The 21,029-nt window shown below is 41.5% G+C and overlaps 1 protein-coding gene across 1 annotated transcript; it reads left to right on the forward strand.

Annotated features, from left to right (window-relative positions):
* The first annotated feature begins 528 nt into the window (after positions 1–528).
* Positions 529–20,259, forward strand: sema3gb (sema domain, immunoglobulin domain (Ig), short basic domain, secreted, (semaphorin) 3Gb). The gene is made up of 18 exons (XM_067240881.1): positions 529–590; positions 10,202–10,335; positions 15,363–15,523; positions 15,609–15,671; positions 15,780–15,899; positions 15,986–16,079; positions 16,185–16,304; positions 16,405–16,550; positions 16,727–16,841; positions 17,000–17,069; positions 17,166–17,310; positions 17,456–17,678; positions 17,880–17,968; positions 18,050–18,091; positions 18,226–18,383; positions 18,485–18,552; positions 18,677–18,814; positions 18,939–20,259. Exons 2-18 carry the CDS (start codon positions 10,233–10,235, stop codon positions 19,340–19,342), a joined length of 2,259 nt encoding a protein of 752 aa, XP_067096982.1. The 5' UTR covers positions 529–590; positions 10,202–10,232; the 3' UTR covers positions 19,343–20,259.
* The last annotated feature ends 770 nt before the right edge of the window (positions 20,260–21,029 follow it).

Consider the following 21,029-nt stretch of genomic DNA (forward strand, 5'->3'; position numbering starts at 1 on the left):
CAGGGCAGGTAATTTGTATATTTCCTTTGAATACTTCAATGATAATACAAGATACAATGTGTTACACTAGGCCTACAGGTATATAACCGAGACAGACACATATTTGCAGCATTACCTTGTTTCTCAAACCTCCCAATTACCACACCACATGAGTGACAAATGATTAGCAGCATTACGCTTGACAGTGGTCTTTGTACTCTTGAGAACTCTTGAGATAAATGTCTAAGCAAGGACATGGTTCTCTTTTATTATGAATGTCAACCCACTGACATTGGAAAAATATTGCCTGGTTAATAACATACTAGTAATACCATATAAATACTTTATACTGCAAGCCACAAAGCACTTGTGCATGTCACCAAGATTTCAAAAGCAGAAGCACCTGACTTGACTTTAGAATTTTAACACCAACCCCCCCACCCCCTCCATAACCCCCTTTCGCTCTCCTCCCTAAATCTGGTGCCGCTTCTACAGGGAAAGGCACAATACAGGGGCGTCAATGACAGCGGGCAAGGGGAGCTAATCCATGCAGCTGTCAGCCCGCGGGGTATTAAGCCTCCATACTGAAGATTCTTGGACCCCTGCCAGAGGTAAAGCCAGTCTTTTTCAGACAGACATGGAGGTGGCCTGTTACTGTATTCCACTGTATAATGAAAGAGGAACATTCTGAACAGCCCACTATGCTCCACATTCATCATATAGTGTGAAGATGTGGACAATAGAAGGTTGTGTCCAGAAGGAATGTCTTTTAAATTGTCTTGGTCTATGCCCTCTGTTTTACAGTTCTAAAACAGGCCACTTAGTCTCCAGATGATTTACACAGTTTGTACTGGTTATGGTTGTTGTAGTTTTATGTGTATTCAGCCATCGATAACATACTTTGATCAAAATCCAGAGATGTGACGTAGAATTACAACAAAGCTGCTTACCTTAAAATAATCAAAAGGATGTACTGCCATAAAATGTGTCATTCACTTTATAAGATAACACAGTCAGGTGATGGTATACTATAATTGCCATTGTCATTAAGTATGACATCATGTCAGTGACCACCAACGTGCTTCTTGTTACAGTCATGACTGTGTCTATCAAAGACAACACGGTTAGTAACCTGGGCATCGGTCAGATACAATCAAGTACATATTTGAAAAAGATAAGAAATACATAATCAACTTAGACTTGTGTTCTGTCAGGACTAATACTGGAAAACAGCTGTTGGGAACTAGAGAGGGTACAATTTCTGGGGAAATTGTAGGGTGTGCTTGCTTGCGTCGGTTGCACAGGGGTCTGTATATTTTATATAAAAATGCATAGGGCCTACTTATTATTTATAAAGATTACATATATTTAAAAGCATTTTTTTTTTGCTGCTCATTTACAACTGAAAATACGAGTGAAGTGTAGAATGAAATAGATCTTCTCATTTCCCCTGCAAAAGGCATCCTCATCGTTGAATCAAAACGAATACATTTGGCAGACCGGTGTAAAAATTGACCTAATCTCTATGACGTAAACGTCCTTTTAATTTTTTCCCTTATCGTGATATTTTAAGGCATTTAGCCTACTCATATTGCATTCATTCATTAATAAAGAACCCCCTTTGAAGATTATTCTATGACGTTACCGGCAGTAGAAGATTGAATCGCGATTCAAACAGTACCATCTGCTAACTGAAAATATGCCCCCAAAAACGTAAATAAGCTTGACATTTATTTAGTGGAAAATCGCTCATTCATAAAAAGCTCACTGGTAGCGATCATTGTCAGTAACAACGCAAAATGCGATATAGCCCTGTGTGGAGAAGCTGCCCCGGTAAAGTCTACTACAGTACAGTACTAGACTACTGCTGTGTTCGTCTTGGTAGCGATTGCGTTGGTTGAATTCGATTTAACGTTCCGTTGTACGGTTTAGGCTGAAATTAATTATTTTCATGAACATATTGACAAAGTTTAGGCTGTGGCAATGAAGTTCAGGTTAGTAGTCAGATAGTTTCACCTATTGAAAGACTTTTGATTTAAGTAAGTGGAGTGCCAAACATTTTCTGTCGCCGTTTGACTTCCTAAACAGCTGTGTAGATGTTTTTGTAGTGTGCCTCGCGTAGGCTACAGCGTTGCAGTGAGCTACACTGGTTTGAAACCACAGGTAATGATAATTTCACCAACAAATCGTTTACTTGTAATGTAATGTCATAATAAATCCTACAACGAAAATGTATTTGTGAGGAATGTTTATTTTAATGATTGAAAACAGATGCATCATAGACCACTGTAGTATGTGTTGCCCGGGTAACAGAGGTTAATGTCATGCTAATGCCTCAGTGAAATAGACTACCGTTTCCGAAAGTAGATGTGGGCCTACTTCCTTAATAATATCAGCTAATATTGTTCACTACAGGTAGTCACGCGTGTTTTCGTGACGTTAGTGACGTAGTGACGTTAGTAACGTCAGTGACTGTGGCTAGCATATTAGCCACCGTTAGCTTCACTTTTCACCACAAAAACGTAACTTGAGCCTGAACCATAACGTAAATCCCAATAGAAGCAACTCAATCGCTACCAAGACGAAACTTTTGACACCTAGGTTGTCTATGTAGGCCAAATATTGACTGAGTTTTAGGGGGGCAAAAAGAATAATAATAATAATATATATGTGCTCTCGCCGAAGGCTTGAGCACACCCAATAAATAGAAGGGGAAGGAAGGGTCTGGTAATTGCAAAGGAATCCTCTATTTATTTTGTAAATCAGGGGTAGGGAACGTCCGGCCCATATGCGGCCCGCGAAATCATTTGGTCCGGCCCGCCATGGCACTGCAGGAACCATATTATGAGGTGCATTATTCGTTGGCAGCAGCACTATTTTAATATGTGGAAGAGGACCGTGGAGGCGCGCAGCGTTGTGTACCTATGTACCAAAAAAATCGCTTGCGCGCTCTCCGCGCTCGCATTAAGTGTGGAATTCCTTTCTAGCAAATCACACCCAGAATACTTTGTTGGTTTGGAATGTTTAAAACGTATGGCTCCCCGCCTGATTAACACTCTGATCGATAAGCAGTCTCAAAAATGGTAGCAATATAAAAAATTATACGATCACTTTCCGTAATCATGTACCCCCCAAGAAATGTTCGATGCACCCCTAGTCAAAGCAGGCTGCATCCGTGCCAGCTAACATCACAAACCTCACCAAAGAGAATCAGTTCCAGCCATCACATTAGGGGTGAGTTAATTAAATGTTTGACCAAATATAGCAGGCACATTTTTCAGTTGATAATTCTGTACGGCCCCCGAATTATTTTATAAATATCCAAATGGCCCTTGGCAGAAAAAAAGGTTCCCCACCCCTGGTGTAAATGAAAAGAGCAAAAGCCCCCACGAAACAGGTGTTGGAATGTGATGGCAGGGTGAGAAAAGCTGTTGGTCGATCTTTCTCGCCTCTTCCCTCTCTGTAAAATAGCCCACTAATGCACCCTCACTCATTTTGTACCATTACAGCACACAGGAACTCCGCTTTAAGGGATTGAGCTCGGGAGCAGGATTACAAACAGAGACAGGATGGGGTTTGGAGGGCCTTGATGGATTGCATGAATGCAGACTGACGTCAAATTCCCACTTTGTGCTGTCACAAGGGAGAGCCCATCCTTGTCCCCGTTTATCTGTATTTAGTGGTTTGTTTAACAAGGACAGTGCACATTAGTGAACATTGATGTAAATGCATCAAAGAGGCTATTTATTCATTCATGTAGTCCTTTTACAGAATAAAAACTGAAATTATAAAGTTATTGAGATCATTTATCATCATGCAGAACAATAACAATTGACCCCCCTGTCACTTAAGGAAGAGAGGGGAAAAAGTCAAGGTATTCTAATAACACCACACCTATCTTTGGGGGTTGTTTTATCTTTTGTGGTGCTGAAGGAAAATCAGATTGCCAGTTTATTGTGGTTAAAACGACATGACTGTTGTCATGTTGTTCTTCATCAATACAATTTTTCATGGGTTTTAGCATATATATTTGTTGATCTTTCTTCAAAATGAAAAGATTTCCAGTTCATATATGATAAATTAAATTGGTCATATTCACACTTTTATCACTTGTGTATCTCTAGATGTAACCCCCTTTTTTTCTGGTAACACTGCTGTTGTGGAGTTACAGCGAGGAGGAATGATCACGGTCACGGATATGTGCAACTTCAAAGTACAGCAGACAAGATGGCAGAGGCTTAGCAGGCTTTGAAGAGCGGTGGCAAATCCAGTATTTAGGGGCGCAGAAGCTTTATGAACGATTCCAAAGTTCACCACTTAAACACTGGATTAAACATTGGACCCTTAAGACTAAAGTAAAGGCAAGCATGTTACAACGGCTTGTGGGCAAGGACCCTCTGTAGACCCTCTCCTCAAACACAGTATCTGGCCCTCAATGTAGGTTTTAAAATGGAACCAGAGTTTTAGGTGTTTTGCACTGACGAAGTAGAGGAAGACATGGCATGACTTACCCTGAATTAGGAGAAATATTATAAAGGTCTAAAGAAACTTTTATCTTTGAAGAACAATGAAACGTGTCTCAAGACTTGCACCCAAAAAATCACACGCACACCTAGTGGCTCAACGGGTAAGAGGGTGTATCGCTAAGGCCAGGTCGACTCTGGCCTTAGACATTTATTGAGTGTCTTCTCTCTCTCTCCCTGCTTTCCTGTCTCTCTCTCAATCTCTCTCAATAGATGAAGCTTAAATTAAAAAAAAAATTAAAAAAACAATGGACAGGTTATAACTGGTGCAAAGATGTGTGCGCAGATGGACTAAAGACATATACATCTGTGAATGAAGGATTGCCTGTTGCAGTGGGGGGCATTTTGACTGGCCAAGCATTTGTCCCCTGAGCTGGAAGGAAGAGACATGCTGTACTCTCCACAGAATTAAATAGGTGTTGACACGTGCTGATATGAAAATAGAGAGGAGAAGGAAGGCATGGAGTCACAGATCAGTCACTCTGTAGGTATGTGGCACAGATAAATAGCTAGTTAGTACCGACTGGATTGTGTGAGTAAAAGTTTCATTTGTTTCACAGGGAAACAACCTGACTTTATGATCATATGATCCATATAGGCGATTGTGTTGCAAGCTCAGAAAAACCTGACCCAGTGTTGCCACAGAAGGGGCTAGGCTATTGTAAATAATTATTTCTTTTTCTGGAGACAAAGTGGAAACATGACCCCCATTGTCCCTGGCTTGAGCTTGCCTTCCCTCATGGGGCTGTGCTCCAAGCCTGTGGCAGCTTGCTTTCCAAGGGACAGTGCTAATGAGCTCTCACGTTGACAGCCCTGTCCTCTGACCACCCTGTGTGGAGAACTGGATGTGATGGCCTCTGGGCCACACATCAGGAACTAATCGCCTGCCAAGCACAAAAAATCCACCAACAGCCATTGATTAACGACTTATAAATTAGGTATCCTTGAAAGCACATTCAAAACGAAACATTTTGCTTGGCCGATGCTTACTGAAAGATGAGTGGTAAACCTTTTATTAGACCTTTCATTATACCAACAGCTTGTAAGTTGTTTCGGGAAACATCCATGGTCTAAGGTTGAGACTGAATGAAGGATTTCAGGTGTTGAAGGTATAGGATGTCAATACTGTACATAACAAGTTTGGATTCATATGGACAACTGCATATAAGAGTTTGATATATCCATCAGGGCAAGGCATCGAAAGTGATTTCACTGAACTAACATTAATATATTTCTGTATTTAGCATGTTTGGCTACAGCATATCTAAATAATTTAACATATGTGCTACTTATGCTGCTCTTAGCTGCAGTTTTCAGTGGCTTTTAACTTAATCTTGTTGATGCACAAAAGACAGGTACTCAAAAATCTGCCATCACTTATTGTCTCTCCAGTACCTCCCAAGTGAGATATAATATCCATGAAGCTACTCTATATGGCAATATACTCAAGAGATGGTAGCCTCTTGTGGGTACCTTCTTCCATTTCCCTTGTGTCCATGTGTCCTAGAAAACCATATAGGCAATGTGTCACTTCAACCAGCTTTTAGACTGCACTCTAAAACTCTAAACAGCCTTTTAACCCACTTACTGACACTTACTTTATTCTTACTTTCATGTAAAGACTACCACCAGGAAAATGTATTTAGGAAAAGCAATGTAAGCTCTGTCACCGTGTACAATATGTGAACCTCCCACAGACATGCTAAACGTGGAAGGATTTATACTGTATCAATGATGAAAGGGAAACTATCAACCTCTTCAATCACACAAAACCATGAAGTGTTGAGCAAATATTGCCTTGCTTGTTTGAGCTTACATTGAATAGGCATGTAGTCTTAGTGTCACCTCTGATGAACTTGGTTTGTTAAATATTTGTTTACTTGATTCTTTGTAAGTGACTCCACTTTGCCTAGTATCCAAGCTCTGCCTTCACTCATGGCTTTACATAGTTTGTTACAGGGAATACACAATGTGCATGTTAAGGCGGAGCATTATTGCATTAGTAACAGCTGTTTTTATTCTGATAGGAGATCAGTGTTGTTAAAAGTGTTCTCTGCTACCATGGGCTTTCAGGCTCTGACATGTTCTCTCTAGGGTGCAGCGCAATGCTCTTTCCACACCATCATAATGACTCTGATTGTAGTGTGAGATGAGAAGTGGGTTGTCGGGAGTGAGTGTGTGCGGTGGCATGCTGAAATGTTTTCAGCAGCCATATCCAACCCTGGTTGGTAGACCTGCTACAGAAAGGATTAGATATGTCTGAACTGTTGTAATGCCACATAAATCACGTGTGTTAGCAAAGAACTAAGCACAAGAACAACTACATGCATATGGCTCTAATTAATTAACAAAGGTATAGGTATTGTGAATACTGAGCGAACATAGGTAGAGGTATAGTGAATAGTCAGTGAATATAGGCATAGTGGGTATAATCTTGGTTGCTGTACCACCATGTGTTGTCACAGCTCTGTCTTTACATTCCACTTGAAAGATCCTATGAGGTGCTCTTTTGTTGGTGTCCTATTGTGGGGTAGCACATTCCTCAACTCAACTAAGGTCCGTATTGGTAGGACCACCCCTGTCTGGAGTTCTGAAGTGAATTGTTTGTCATTTGGAACTGACCCTTGAAATACAGCTGTGAACCTCCCACATAATGCCTGTAAACCTGTATCCGTGGGTCAGTTGGCAGCTCATTAAACAACCATGTGTGACCACTAGAGAGACTCGGTGACATCATGTGCACAGCTTGTACTTAGTTGTCTACTAGGATGTTCCCTCTAGCTGGAACTGTCCATTCTAGTTTGAAAGTGGCCAAATCATAGGTTAAACCTCTGTTTTTTCTTTCTTTTTTACATGACGTATTCCTTCAGCCATGCAGTGGACTTTGTATGCCACTGCTAGCAGTTGTGCTTCTCATGGAAATGAAATTTCCATTTGAGGAGAATTAAGGATGCCTCAGCCCAAAATAGGGTCTGAAACTCCATTACTAAACTTTGTATCTTTTTTTTCCTTTTAGCTCACACTTGGCAGGGGAGTAGAAAGAGGAGGTTGGGTTAGCAATTTTTTTTCATGTATCTAGTGTGAGCAAATTCCAAATTAATGACTCAAACGTGAAAATATAGCCTCTTGTGTGATGTATTTATCTCCAACATGTTTTGTGTCTCACTTGTCATGCTTCATTCCTCTTTCACATCTTTATCTTCTCATGTTTCAAGTCCACTCTCACAGGCTTGCTTTACTTTGCCTCTTTTCACTGCCCTTCTCTCCTGTTTTGTGCTTAGACACACAGAGGAAGCCTAGGCCCTTATGCCTGTAAAACATGCTCTTGGATCAAAGCATAAAACCTTGTTATTACAAGGTAATATGTACAGAGAATTTACACATTTTAAAACACTTAAATGGTACCTAAATGTTATGGAACCTCACTCTTTTGCTTGCTTTAAAACCACCAAAATAATCTTGACTTAAATGACTAAATAGCAATGTTATCTCCAAACTTTTTGTCCTTGTTCGTTTTCTTTAACAGTTTCTAAGAATGTCACCAAGAATCTTAACATCCATGTTGGCTCTCATAATTAATCCTGCACAAAGCTATCTGAGGCTGGGATCTGCTAGCTCTACCGAGGCCCATCCCTCCATCTTGAATGTGCAGGTGGAGTTTCTTTTTTCAAATGAAAGCTCTCTCAGGGCTGATAACATGCTCTCGTCACCTGTAGGGTAGAAGCTAGGCTTCATGCTATGTGCAAACTCAACCCTAACCCACCCTGTCACGTAAACTCATGTACGAAAGATTCATGCATGCAACACCAGACAACTTTTTAAAATATTTTTTATCATATTACGTAACACATTTCTACAGATGTTAATAAGAAACTATGCATAAAAGCACAGCGATAGCCCTGAAATAAAACAGTTTTAAATGTCTTAAAGGTTCCTGTAAGCCCTATGGCACTGCTGGCTGATCATGTTTGCTGACTGTGTTTTGTCACTCTGAGAATGACAAGGCTTGACAGAGTGTCATGTTCAAAAGCAGCCAACCTCCAGAGCCTACAGAAGCAACAGACGGTGGAGAATGCTGATGAATAAGTCATCCATAGTCGCTAACATTATTCACAATACAGGCCAGGCTATTTTAGTCACAACCTAATTACAAATTACAAGATCATACCTGACATGAACTTGTGCTGTATGCAAAACGATGGGAACACTTTATATTAAGATTGCATTAACTACCATGTCACTAGAAAGTAGTACTTAACAATTGTGGTTACATAGGAACTGCTTTGGGAGGAACACTTCATTATTGTTCAGCAGTACAAGTTATCACACATTTGAAATTTTAAATGGGGGAGATGGAGCTTTCAAGGGGTAAGTGTATATTATCATTGATCTATTGACTGACCTTTTACAACAGCCACTAACTCCTACTCCCCTCCCTCACACTGGGCCTTATTACTCTTGTTTAAACACCTATGTTGCTAACACTTAATACCATTTCTTTACATAGCAATTCCTATGTACCTACAATGTTTTACTATATGGATTGCTATGTAGTTACTTGGTAGTTAATGCACTTTTAATGTAAAGTGTGGCTCAAATGTTCCTCCCTTTTCTATTTTGTGTATCTAAAGCTATACAGGATTCTGTAAGTTATTATTTTTTGAGTTCACTAATAAGAGAAATTCCTTCAATTAAAGTGGACAAGGTTTCTCTTAGTTCTTCCACTGTGTATGTATTTGTAATGTCATGTTAGCTTAGAAAGACACTTAACACAAGGTCTTGCAAAAACAGAGAATACATTGAGGACCAACATTGAGTATTTATATTCCCCTTATGAAGATTACCCCTCATAGGATCTATTACTGGATTACTTTCATTTAAACAGACCTGATTTACATTAGATTTAGTTACCCGCAGGCAGTGTGTGAGATACTTTAGACACTCTTTTTTTCAAGTTTAAGATTTAAAGCAAGACAATGTGACAGGGATTTGTATCAGCAGGCAGGATTTGGCAGTGGTTTATAAGAACTCAGTCTTGAAGTGCATATTTTGCTAATCTTCTCTGGAACGTGTCACTGGGATAAGTCTTAGTTGTCCCACTCACACAGTATATTTTCATCAGAGACTGTCAAAGTGACAGTGTTCATGGGTCAGAATACAGAAACCTTGCATTCTCAATCCAACTACTAAGCTTTAGTGCAAATACTCAATTACAAAACCTTTACATTACTCAAAATGTAAAGCTTGTTGTTCATTGGTTAGGGTAGAGGAGTTCTAACTTCCAAGTGCAGTGAATAGACACCGTTCTGTACAACAATGACTTAGATGGTGTTCAAAAATAGCATTTGGTGATACTGCTATTCAGTGGTGTTCTGTTGTCAGAGTTGCAGCTATTGACATGGTAATAATATACTGAAGTAAACATTCCCAACCTAATGAGGTCCTTTTACTCTTAACTCCAGTTTGGACAAAGAAAGCTGCAGTGCTCACTGACCTGCTAACAGATTATTATCAGGGTCAAGACTTCATAGAGATTGAATGCAGTACTCTCCGTCAGCCAGTATTTCTTTTAACGCCTTGTTCTATTTTCATGTAAACATATAAAACTATGTTTTTTTCTATGAATCATGTTGATTGGGAAGTTGCATTTTTAGCAAAAACAATGTTGCATTTTAAACTTCTCCATTTTCATTTTGTAGGAATCCAAAGGTTTACTCTGCTGTTTTTGCTATGGAGACCACCCAAACCCTCCTCCTCTTTTTCTTGGGTTGTTGTGTCTTCAGTTGCCATGCCAACACTCGCTCTGCCCCGAGAGTCCATCTGTCTTACAAAGGTGAGCAATATTTTGTTTTCAATAATTGTTTCTTAGACAGGTAATGTCTTGGCTATTCTATATATAAAGAGTTACAATCAATTGAGTCACTTATTAAATCGTTCCGAAAATGCCACACATTAGCCACATATTGTATAGTAAACTGATAATCTTAAAAAAGCTGAATTGCTTTCCATTGCTGGGTTAAATCACCAAGAAAAATATATATATTTTTTTTTTTATAAAACCACATGAAACGGTATTACAAACAAATGCTATTTGGTGTTTGCACACACATCCATGGTGTAACTATGCACTGTACACTGTATGCGAGTGTTTGTGTGCAGGAGTGTGACTAATGTTTCGAAAATATTTGTCAGGTTGTGCCTGCATCTCTCTCTCTCTCTCTCTCTCTCTCTCTCTCTCTCTCTCTCTCTCTCTCTCTCTTTCTCTGTCTCTTTCCATCTCTCTCCAAGTCTCACTCTCTCTTTCTGTATCTCTCTTTCTCTCACACACACACACATCTAGACAAAGAGACATACATTCCCACCCTCTCCACAGGGGGCAACATCACAGCACTTGGCACATTGCCAGAGCCTAGTGTTCCTGTGGTGTCACTCTGGTCTCAGGAGGTCTGAGCTCTGCATGGAATACTAAAATGACAGAGAATGGAGGGATGGGTAATGAAGGGCTGAGGAAAACAGAGAAAGAGACAGACTGAGAGAATAGAATGGAAGGAAATGCCAAGAGGCAGACACAAATGATGTGTCTGGGTGTGTTGGGTTAGAAGAAAGAGAGGAGGGTGTAGACAGTGACGAAAAGAGACAGTGAAATAGAGAGACAGAGAGGTGACAGGGGGGGGGCTGTTCTGGGTTATTGTGTGCGTAGGTGACAGAGGAACAGATTCCTCTTCTGAGAAACAGGATAGGGCATTGGTGTTACCACGGTATAAATAGCTTGCTTTGGTTGCTGTGTTTACCTCAGCAAACGCACAGGGAAGCCCCTCAAAGAACGCATGGGCTGTGCTCCAACAACCTGCTCCAATATGCTAGACAGACACGTGTGTTATGTGGCGCGGGTCCTGTCATCTCGTCCCAGACAGCTGCCCAGATAGACACTGCCTGTTCATGTAGTTCATACTGATTCACTCATATTACTATTTGTAGCAGAAACAGTGTCATCATCACCATTCATTACCTTTGTGAAACCCAATATTACAGGTGCGGATGACAGAATATTTGAATAAATGGCATCAAAAGGCTTCTAATGACTGATGCTAGGTGAAGTGTAATTTTACTCTGACTTCTGAAATGCGTAGTTTCTTTCCATATGACCTTCTCTGCTGTATCTAGTGTTTACCACTATAGCACTGTAAAACCACAATGATTTTGGCTTCTTCGTTTGTTTAAATTGTTCCCTCTTGGTCAAACATAGACCATGACTTTTTGTGCCACCAGGAATTGGTTTCCACTCTAAGAGCCATCAAGCCTTTAAACTGCCAAAACAAGGAGTCCCTTTATTCTTGAGCACTTCACAGCCATTGTTTTTTATATTCAGCATCCAGTAATATCACTTTATAACTTATATCTTGTAATTGTAACCATCCAAAACTTTGATGAGTTTTCCTGATGAGTAATCCTGTATGTGGGCCATATCATTTCATTATGACCAATGGAATGGTGATGACAGAAGGCCAATCGACAGTTCAGCAGGACTGAGAGCCAGGCACTACTTGATCACACTTCTTTCCCTTGTGAATGTTAGAAATATCCTGCTCAAATAAGTAAACTTGACCTGCCTGGCTAACTAAAAAGTCAGACTGTGAGAACCCTTGTGGCAGTGGTCATCTCTTTCTCATAGAGTTGGAGACCTGGCTACCTGCCAGTACTTGGCTACGATCCATTACGTAATTCAGCCCAAAGTAACTCTTGTGTTCAAGACAAAAGGAGCAGTGGGAGAATGTCTGTTATACACTGCTGGGTGTTGCAGATTTGGTCAAGTTCATTACAGGGCCTAGACAGGATATGCAAATGAAAATAGCTCAATTTATTTTTAATTTATCTATTTTCATTCACTTTGAGGTGTCCTGATCGCCAAGAAGTGCCGAATGCTTAACACTGAAGACACTTCTGCCACGTTTGCGCTGGTTCATTCTGCCTTGACATGTGGCGACATCTTTGCTGATAAACATTGACACTTGCTATTACTAAAACTGGCAGAACTTCTACTAAGTCTGGTAGTTGATAGTTTCATCTTAGAACAGAAACAGTTTCAAGAGACAATCCAAAAGAATTCTGAAAAGAACTAATGTACATTTATCAACTTTGAGGACCAAGAGTGCTGGATTTCATAAGCAGTCTAGATTAGAAAGACTCATTATTACAAAATATTCCCTTGTGTCATTTAAGGATGATCCCAAAGTCCACAGAGGAATAAAACAAGCTGTTCAAACTGGCCACTTGGGAACATAGACAGCTTTACTTGGCCCACAGGTCAACCCAGACAGCATCCTGTTTAGACCATGAAGAAGGATCTGCCTGGTCGACCCATCCTTTAGCTTACAGATGTAACTTCTATCCTCCGTCATTTTCACCACTGTCTTTACTTCTTTGACCAATCACATTGATCTCATATATATATATTCTTCTTCGTTTTCTGTCCATACTAAGTAGAGAAACGGTAGGGTTTATATTCCAGCTTCTGAGTTGAGTGGAAAATGTGACTGTTTGTGCCTTACTAATAAATCCTATTACAAGTCTATCTGGCAGTTCTTTTGGCCCTGGCACGCACTGACTCACACACAGCCATATATCCATAAGAGCCACAGCCAACTGGCAAACAAAACCAGATTCCACTGTTAATAGACTACCCAAATCCTCTCTTTTGACTCTGGTTCTATAACATGAAGGCAGGAAGAAGACAGAGAGCTTTGGTTGTTTTTACCTTCATACTTCTGCATTGATTCAGTATATTGCCTGACATATAATTCCACTCAGTAATAATAACAGTACTTCAGTAAACAACTTCTAACAGTACTGCTGCAAGCTTTTGTCCTCTGTGCTTTCTTTAACCGTGTGTATAGTTCTGGCTCTTTACTGAAAGCAAAGTACTATTTATGAATAAAAACAATGACAGGTTTCCAATGGGAGAATCATGCAAAGCTGACTATTTGTTCTTTGCTTGCAAGATTTTTCTAGATATTTATGTGAGCTCCTCTCCAGCTAGGAAGTAGCGTTGTGGCATCCTGTGATAATAGTTAATGCAGAGAGGCATTGAGGTCGCCCCATAGTGACAGAGGGGGACGAGAGGGGGACGAGAGGGGGACAAGAGGGGGACGAGAGGTTGAGGACACAGCGCTTAAGCAGGAATCAACACAACTGCCTTTTGTCTTTGAAGCTGCTCACGACACATACTTCACACCTTATTGTTTGTCTATAGCCGGAAGAAGCTAATTTGATGACGAACAGAGAGCAACAGGTCAAAGCTGCTTACATCTTACCAATCTTTCTATTACGCAAAATAAGACCAACGACCAGTGACCAACACCACACTGAATTGAATTTATGCTGTCAGCAATCTATATATAATTAGAGAATGTATTTGAGACTCAGATGTAGGCTTCAATGTACCTCAGGGATATTTCTAGGCTATTTCTGTCTGTGGCTGGCCATTCCCACACACACAAACAGTCATAGTGGCACATATGACCTGACATGTCACCAGGCAGGTGTGCCCCTTTTCAAAGTGCCCTCCCCTCTATCCAACCCCTGCCCAAAGATAGTGGATTTTCATGATAAAGCCACTTGGAATGGGATGAGAGGAGTCCTGAGAATAGAACCATTCCCCCGCCATCCTTCCTACACACAGCAAGCGTGTGGAATCCCAGGCGCTCCACAGAACGGTGACGTCCAGAATTCTATGGATTATTTGTGGATCACCCACACAGCTGCTGGAGAGACAGACAGACGACCACACTTCCACACCTAGTTAGAGCCACAGATAACAGCAGCAAACACATTCTGCCCCTTGCTCCGACACACATGCAAACACCTGCATTCGCATGCACCCCACATACAGTTCACATGTGTACGTTAACACACACACACACAGAATGGTATGCCTTGACTGTAACCTATGGTTGCACTTCTGCACATGTATGAGATGACTGATTGAGACATAAGCTGACACAGATATATGAATGTTCACTTCAAAGACTGCATACTACTATATATATAATAAATCCCATAAATGTTTATATGAAATAAGCACCTTCCCATATTAAACATTGTCAAAACCCCCCAGAACGCTGCCCAGAGTATGAATGTGACCTTCTCACCACCATGGCTAAAGCTATTTTTATTTATTTCAAGTTTCGGATTGATCCCAGACAGGTTAGCATTTGGGAGGGAGATGGGTGCAATGATATATCCTGAGATCAAAGTAGTGCTGGTATGAGGTTAATGTAAGTAATTTATAGTTTTGGTCTGTGTGACTGCTACTCCAGTCCCTCCGCATCACCAAACCAGCACCCGCCCAATACACTGAGAGGGCAGGGCTGTCCTCACGTCCTCATAACCCTGGATTTATGGCTAAAGTCAGCCTGCTTCCCCCCTCCCCTTACCTCTTACAGGTCACATGAATGTGAAGCTTGAAATTATCTGGCCCTTAGTGAAGTACTATGGCTGATCATTCAGATGGGTACAATAAGAAACATTGGAATATTAGTGTTCGTCCCTGTTGTGTTTGTGCCTTCGGAAGACCAGCAGACACCAGAGACACAGTCAAAGATCTTTGATTATACCTTTCACAGAAACATCCGCTTTCGGTTCTAAAATCATTGATCCTTCAGAATCTTTTATCTTCCCACCTGCTCTGGGCTTGGTTCAGCTACTCAGATAGGGCTTTGACGCCCCCCCCTGTATGAAAAGCCACATTACAACATTGACTAAACAGCTCGTACCTCTACCCACAGGTGTAGTTTCAACCCTGAATTTCACGTTGCGTTTGACTGCCTGTCTGTCTGTCTGCCTGTCTGTCCCTCGGTCCAGAGCTGATGGAGACACGGACGGCACGTCCCTTCTCCTTCTCCTTCAACACCAGTGACTACAGGATCCTGCACATGGACCAGGACCAAGGCCGTCTCTACCTGGGCAGCCGGGAGTACCTGGTGGCTCTGGACATGCAGAACATCAACAAGGAGCCTCTTATAGTATGAGATCACACACCTTATCATAGCACTCAGCACACATGAAAGCTTCTGGATGTAACATGATGATTTTTGGTATTTCTCTTAGATCCACTGGCCAGCCACCACCCAGAGGAAAGGAGAATGCAAAATGACTGGAAAGGGTGGGCAGGTGAGTACCCTTCACCTGTCCTACAGTGCCCTGGGAGTTCATGTTTATTGATTAAGGTTTTCTCATTTCTCCACACAATTCAAGAACAGCGCTGTATTGTTTTATTAGGGAGAGTGTGCAAACTTTGTGCGTCTTATCGAACCCTGGAACCGCACTCACTTGTATACCTGCGGCACTGGAGCCTACAAACCCATCTGCACCTTCATTAACAGAGGATGGAGAGCTGAGGTACATGGCCAAACACAGACACACACACACGCTCACTCAACATGTCTGCCCACTCAACATCTGTCTCCCATGTCCTCTCTGTATAGGAGTACCTCTTCAGACTGGTGCCAGGATATGTGGACTCAGGAAAAGGCAAATGCTCATATGACCCTCGCCAGGCCAATGCTGCTGCTCTTATCAGTGAGACCTCCTCTTAACAGTGGCTTATCCGTATGTCCAATAGTATGTGCCATTTTCACTGTGCTCGACACCGTCAATCATGTTGTCATTCTCTTACTTGTTCAGATGGGAACCTGTATGCAGGGGTCCATGTTGATTTCATGGGCACAGACCCTGCCATCTTCAGAACCCTGGGAGATCGACCAGCTGTCAGGACTGAGCAATATGATTCCAGATGGCTGAATGGTGAGTTTACTAATCACAGTTTCACACATACATACAGACACACACACACACAAAATGTAATGAAATATTTCATTAAATGATTCTCTATTCTGATCTGCAGAACCAGTTTTTGTGAAGATCCAGCAGATCCCAGACAGTTCAGAGAAGAACGATGACAAGCTCTACTTCTTCTTCAGGGAGAAGAGCCTGGATGCAGCTGGTGGCAGCATCCCAAGTGTGCTGTCCAGGGTGGGCCGGGTCTGCCTGGTAAGAGACTCTCCATGTGCTGTTAGATCTGTTAGTGCTGTTCGTTCACTAACTCCTTCAGCGAGTTGTGGAGATTCCCCTTGTGCCTTGGCCTTGAATCGATACAATACTACAGTCAAGGGACTACTGATTATCTTGGTCTCCATGTTGTCCCTGTGTATGTCCCTTCTGCTTAGAATGATGATGGGGGTCAAAGGTCATTGGTGAATAAGTGGACCACCTTCCTGAAGGCTCGGTTGGTGTGCTCAGTGATTGGTAGTGATGGTGTGGAGACGTATTTCGACGAGCTGAGTGAGACATCTTTACAGCATTTCTCTGTGGGCCTATTTCTCTAATGACCTGCTTGCTGCCTTTGCTTGAAAAACAGAATAGAAAAACTAGGGAACAGTAGAACATAGTAGAGTAGGATGTACTTCTGAGCGTGCTTTTTGTTTGCTCTCTGTTTCCAGGGGACGTATTCATTCAGCCAACTCAGGACGAGCGCAATCCTGTTGTGTATGCTATCTTTTCCACCGCGGGGTAATGATCACTTTGTCTTTTTAAAATGAGCTACAGTTTCCTCTTGCATTGTGCCAGACCTCACCATGATTTATTTGACTGTTTGTTCCATTTTAGGTCAGTGTTCAAGGGCTCTGCTGTTTGTGTCTACTCTATGTCTGACATCCGCAACGTGTTCAACGGCCCCTTCTCCCACAAGCATGGCCACAACTACCAGTGGACCCCTTACACTGGCAAGATCCCTTACCCTCGACCTGGAACGGTTTGTACATTTAAATGCTTTGGACTTAACATTTTATACTCATTCATTATACTTTTAGATGTTCACTATAATAGCTTAACTTTGATCATGAAAGGCTTCCTTTAAAAAAGTGTGACCTGTATTTCCTATCTGTTCTCCTGCACAGTGTCCAGGGGGAACATTTACTCCTGGTCTTCGCTCCACCAAAGAGCTCTCTGACGACGCAGTGAACTTTGTGCGGGCCCACCCCCTCATGTACCACTCTGTCTACCCCATTCACAAGCGCCCCCTGGTGGTCCGCACAGGGGTGGACTACCGCTTTACCTCCATAGTGGTCGACCTGGTGGACGCTGTGGATGGGAGATATGAGGTGCTGTTCCTTGGAACAGGTTTGTTACTAAATAGGTGACATAATCACCCCTTCAGATATCCATATGCCATGTTCCCTGTACTCACATAGTCTATGTCGAATGAGAGGATATCTCTTTTAGTGTAACATTACCTCATATGTTTTTGTATGAGGTTATGTTTACTTTACGTCAACCTGCACACATTTAATAAACTAGCCTTCACTTTCTCCCTAATTTCAGATCGCGGAACTGTCCAAAAAGTGATAGTACTTCCTAAAGACACCAGCACCACAGAAGAGCTGACTTTAGAGGAAGTGGAGGTGTTCCGGGTAATTTGAATAACTATTGTATGTCATGGTCACATGCGTTTATCAGAAATAATACTCTCCTGTTAACTCCTGTTCTAGCAGGTCCCAGCTGCTATCAAAACTATGAAGATATCATCCAAAAGGGTAAGATTCTAATTCACCTTCATTACAAACTCTGACCCCTTTCTCATATATCCCTTTCTCATATGTCACGCTACTTAAACAATGAGTATAATCTATGGTTATAACAGACCATTTTGTTTCTCTTTGACTCCCAGCAACAGCTGTATGTGTCATCAGAGAAGGGTCTTACCCAGGTGTCCCTGCACAGATGTGAGGTCTATGGGAAAGCCTGTTCTGACTGTTGTCTGGCCAGGGACCCCTACTGTGCCTGGGATGGGGAGACCTGTGCCCCCTTTACTCCCTCCACCAAGAGGTAAGACCTCTCCTTTTATAAATAACATTGTGGTGAATGGTAAGTGGCTTACGGCTAGTAAAACCAAATGCAGTCTAAACAGTTTGAATAATGTTGGGCAGGCGGAGCAGAAGACAAGACATCAAACATGGAGATCCCTTGAGACAGTGTCGAGGGTTCAATGCAAAAGGTAGGTGGGGTCTCATACGATATAGAGTTAACCAAAAGGCCTATGCATTTAAAACTGAATTGATCCTTTAATCCAGCAGGTAATTTCCTTATGATAAACAGTAGCATGTGTTCCTCTTTCACAGTAGAGAAGCGTCTGAGTGAAATAGTGCAGTTTGGGGTGGAAGGGAGCAGCACGTTCCTCGAGTGCCAACCCAGATCTCCACAAGCTACAGTCAAATGGCTCTACCAGAAAGATGGCAGAAGGAAATTGGTAAGATGCGGTCTGTCTGACAGTCATCCTGCCTGACTGGCTGTTAATAAATCGTTTTAATCTTGATTGTCCTTAATTCACGCAATATTAAGAACTAAGAACTAAGAACTGTTGTCTTGTCCAGCTGAACCGAGATCGTGAAGTGCTGAAAACAGGCCACGGGATTCTGCTGAAGTCTCTAAGTCACGCGGACAGTGGGCTGTACCACTGCCTGGCCACAGAAAACAACTTTAAACACACCGTGGCCCGAGTGGCGCTCCGCATCCTGGACAGGGAGATAGTAGAGGCCCTCACTTCCCCTGATGCTCCCCCTTTCGAGGAATCACCAAATCCTCACAAGCATCGGCACCATCCCCCTCCTCCCCCACCCCCCCCTCACATACTCCCCCCACAGTTCTCGTCCCAGCCAGAGATCCGCCTCATCAACCAGTACTGCCAGTCTTACTGGCTGCAGCTCAATCCCAACCTTCCCACCAAGCGCACCAGCCGCAGGCACGCTGAGGGTCATTCTGAGCACGAGACTCCCGGTGGGGCCTAGACCACCTTCTCAGAGCTCGTCACTTGTCTGTCACTACTGTTATTTCCCTCAGTCTGAATTAGATTCGTCTCTTCCTAACCTTCCTTACCTCACCTGGGTACGAGCAAAAATTTAACGTTTCTGAAGCAGATCCATTTCTAGTTTTTGGAGGTGCACACATTGATTGGGTAAAGCTTTTGAGCCAATGGAGGAAAGAGTTTGGCCGGAGGTGTTCAGCTAAGAGACAAAAGTCTATAGAATCAGGGCTGGCTCTTCCTATTTTCTTCTTAATTCTCAGTACATAAAATAATTACATCAACTATTTCTACATCAACTAGCTCTTTCTTGTAAGTCGCTTTGTATAAAAGCGTCTGCTAAATGACTAAATGTAAATGTAAAATATTTCTCAATATTGTTCCTCAACCACATGATTAGTTGTATATGGAAAGGCTGTAGAGTGACTGTGTTTCACCCTATGGTCAAACAGTTTGTTCAAATGCATCCTTGCAGTGCAGGTAAAATGTTTTAAATTTATTATATTAGTGTGGCTTCTGTTGAGTTGGGCCTTGTATAAAAAGAGATAGTACACCCAAACTCTAGTACACTTTCTCTAACAGACAAGCTACTGTCTATTGGACCACTGCCTGTTTTTTGTAATATAACATTGTCACTCTGTGTAGGATGTTCTAAGTTTACATGATCAAGTCCTACATGGTAGTTACAGGGTGTGGAGATACTGTATCACAACCAATAATGTGCCAGTTGCAAGCACACACTTTTTATTGAAACGATCACAAAACTTACCTAAAAAAAAAAACATGAACAATGTGCAGTGTATCGTTGTGAAGCAGTTCTACAAGCGTGTTTTTACAAAATACATTTTAAAGATTATAATAAAACTATTGGGTTTTTGCTTAATTCACATAATTTCAATAGCATGCCACAGAAAATATTGATATTTTAAGAAACTCCTAATTAATTTGACCAAATATGTTTGTAGGAGCCGACCAAAAGAGTCTTTGCTTCTTTTTATTTGTTTAGTTGCCCCAGAAAGTGCTGATGTCAATCTTCACAGCACTTCACCAGTATTTTCACCACAGACACATTTTCGGACCAAAGTCTGTACCATTCTTCAGCCAAGATAATAGGGATTTTAAAGTGAAGTAAAATGTTAATACAGAATGCTTGGTTTGAATCACTCTGAAACAATAACCTATTTGCTTTTACTATTGCTGCAAGGAGAAAAAAACTGGAAGATTTTACTATAATCATTTTCTCTGTTGTTGATTTTAATTGCAATGCATGTTTCTATTTCTGTGGGATCTAAAGAACAGCCCAGACACTGAGAATTTGAGTATTTTACCCACAAGACTATAGTATAGACTATTGTTTGATGTGGACTGAATGGTAAAATGTTTTGCCCTTCAGTGTAGGTCTACTTCCTTATGTTACTGTACACTATAAAACCTGATAAGCTACATTTCTTAAAATGTTTTGATCAAATGAGTTAACTAGAACCATTCGAGTTGGAAGAACTGGAAAAACTACACCTCATCCAGTTCTTCAACTCAAATGGCCCTAAGCAACTTCATTTGATCAAAACATTTATTGAAGATTAAAGTTGAGATTAAATATACCAGGTTTCACAGTGTATGTCCTAGCTTTTTGCGTCTTACAAGCGCAATCATATCAACCTAGACTTCCATAA

This window comes from Osmerus mordax, chromosome 7 (genome assembly GCF_038355195.1).
Source record: "Osmerus mordax isolate fOsmMor3 chromosome 7, fOsmMor3.pri, whole genome shotgun sequence".
NCBI classification, from domain to species: Eukaryota; Metazoa; Chordata; class Actinopteri; order Osmeriformes; family Osmeridae; genus Osmerus; species Osmerus mordax.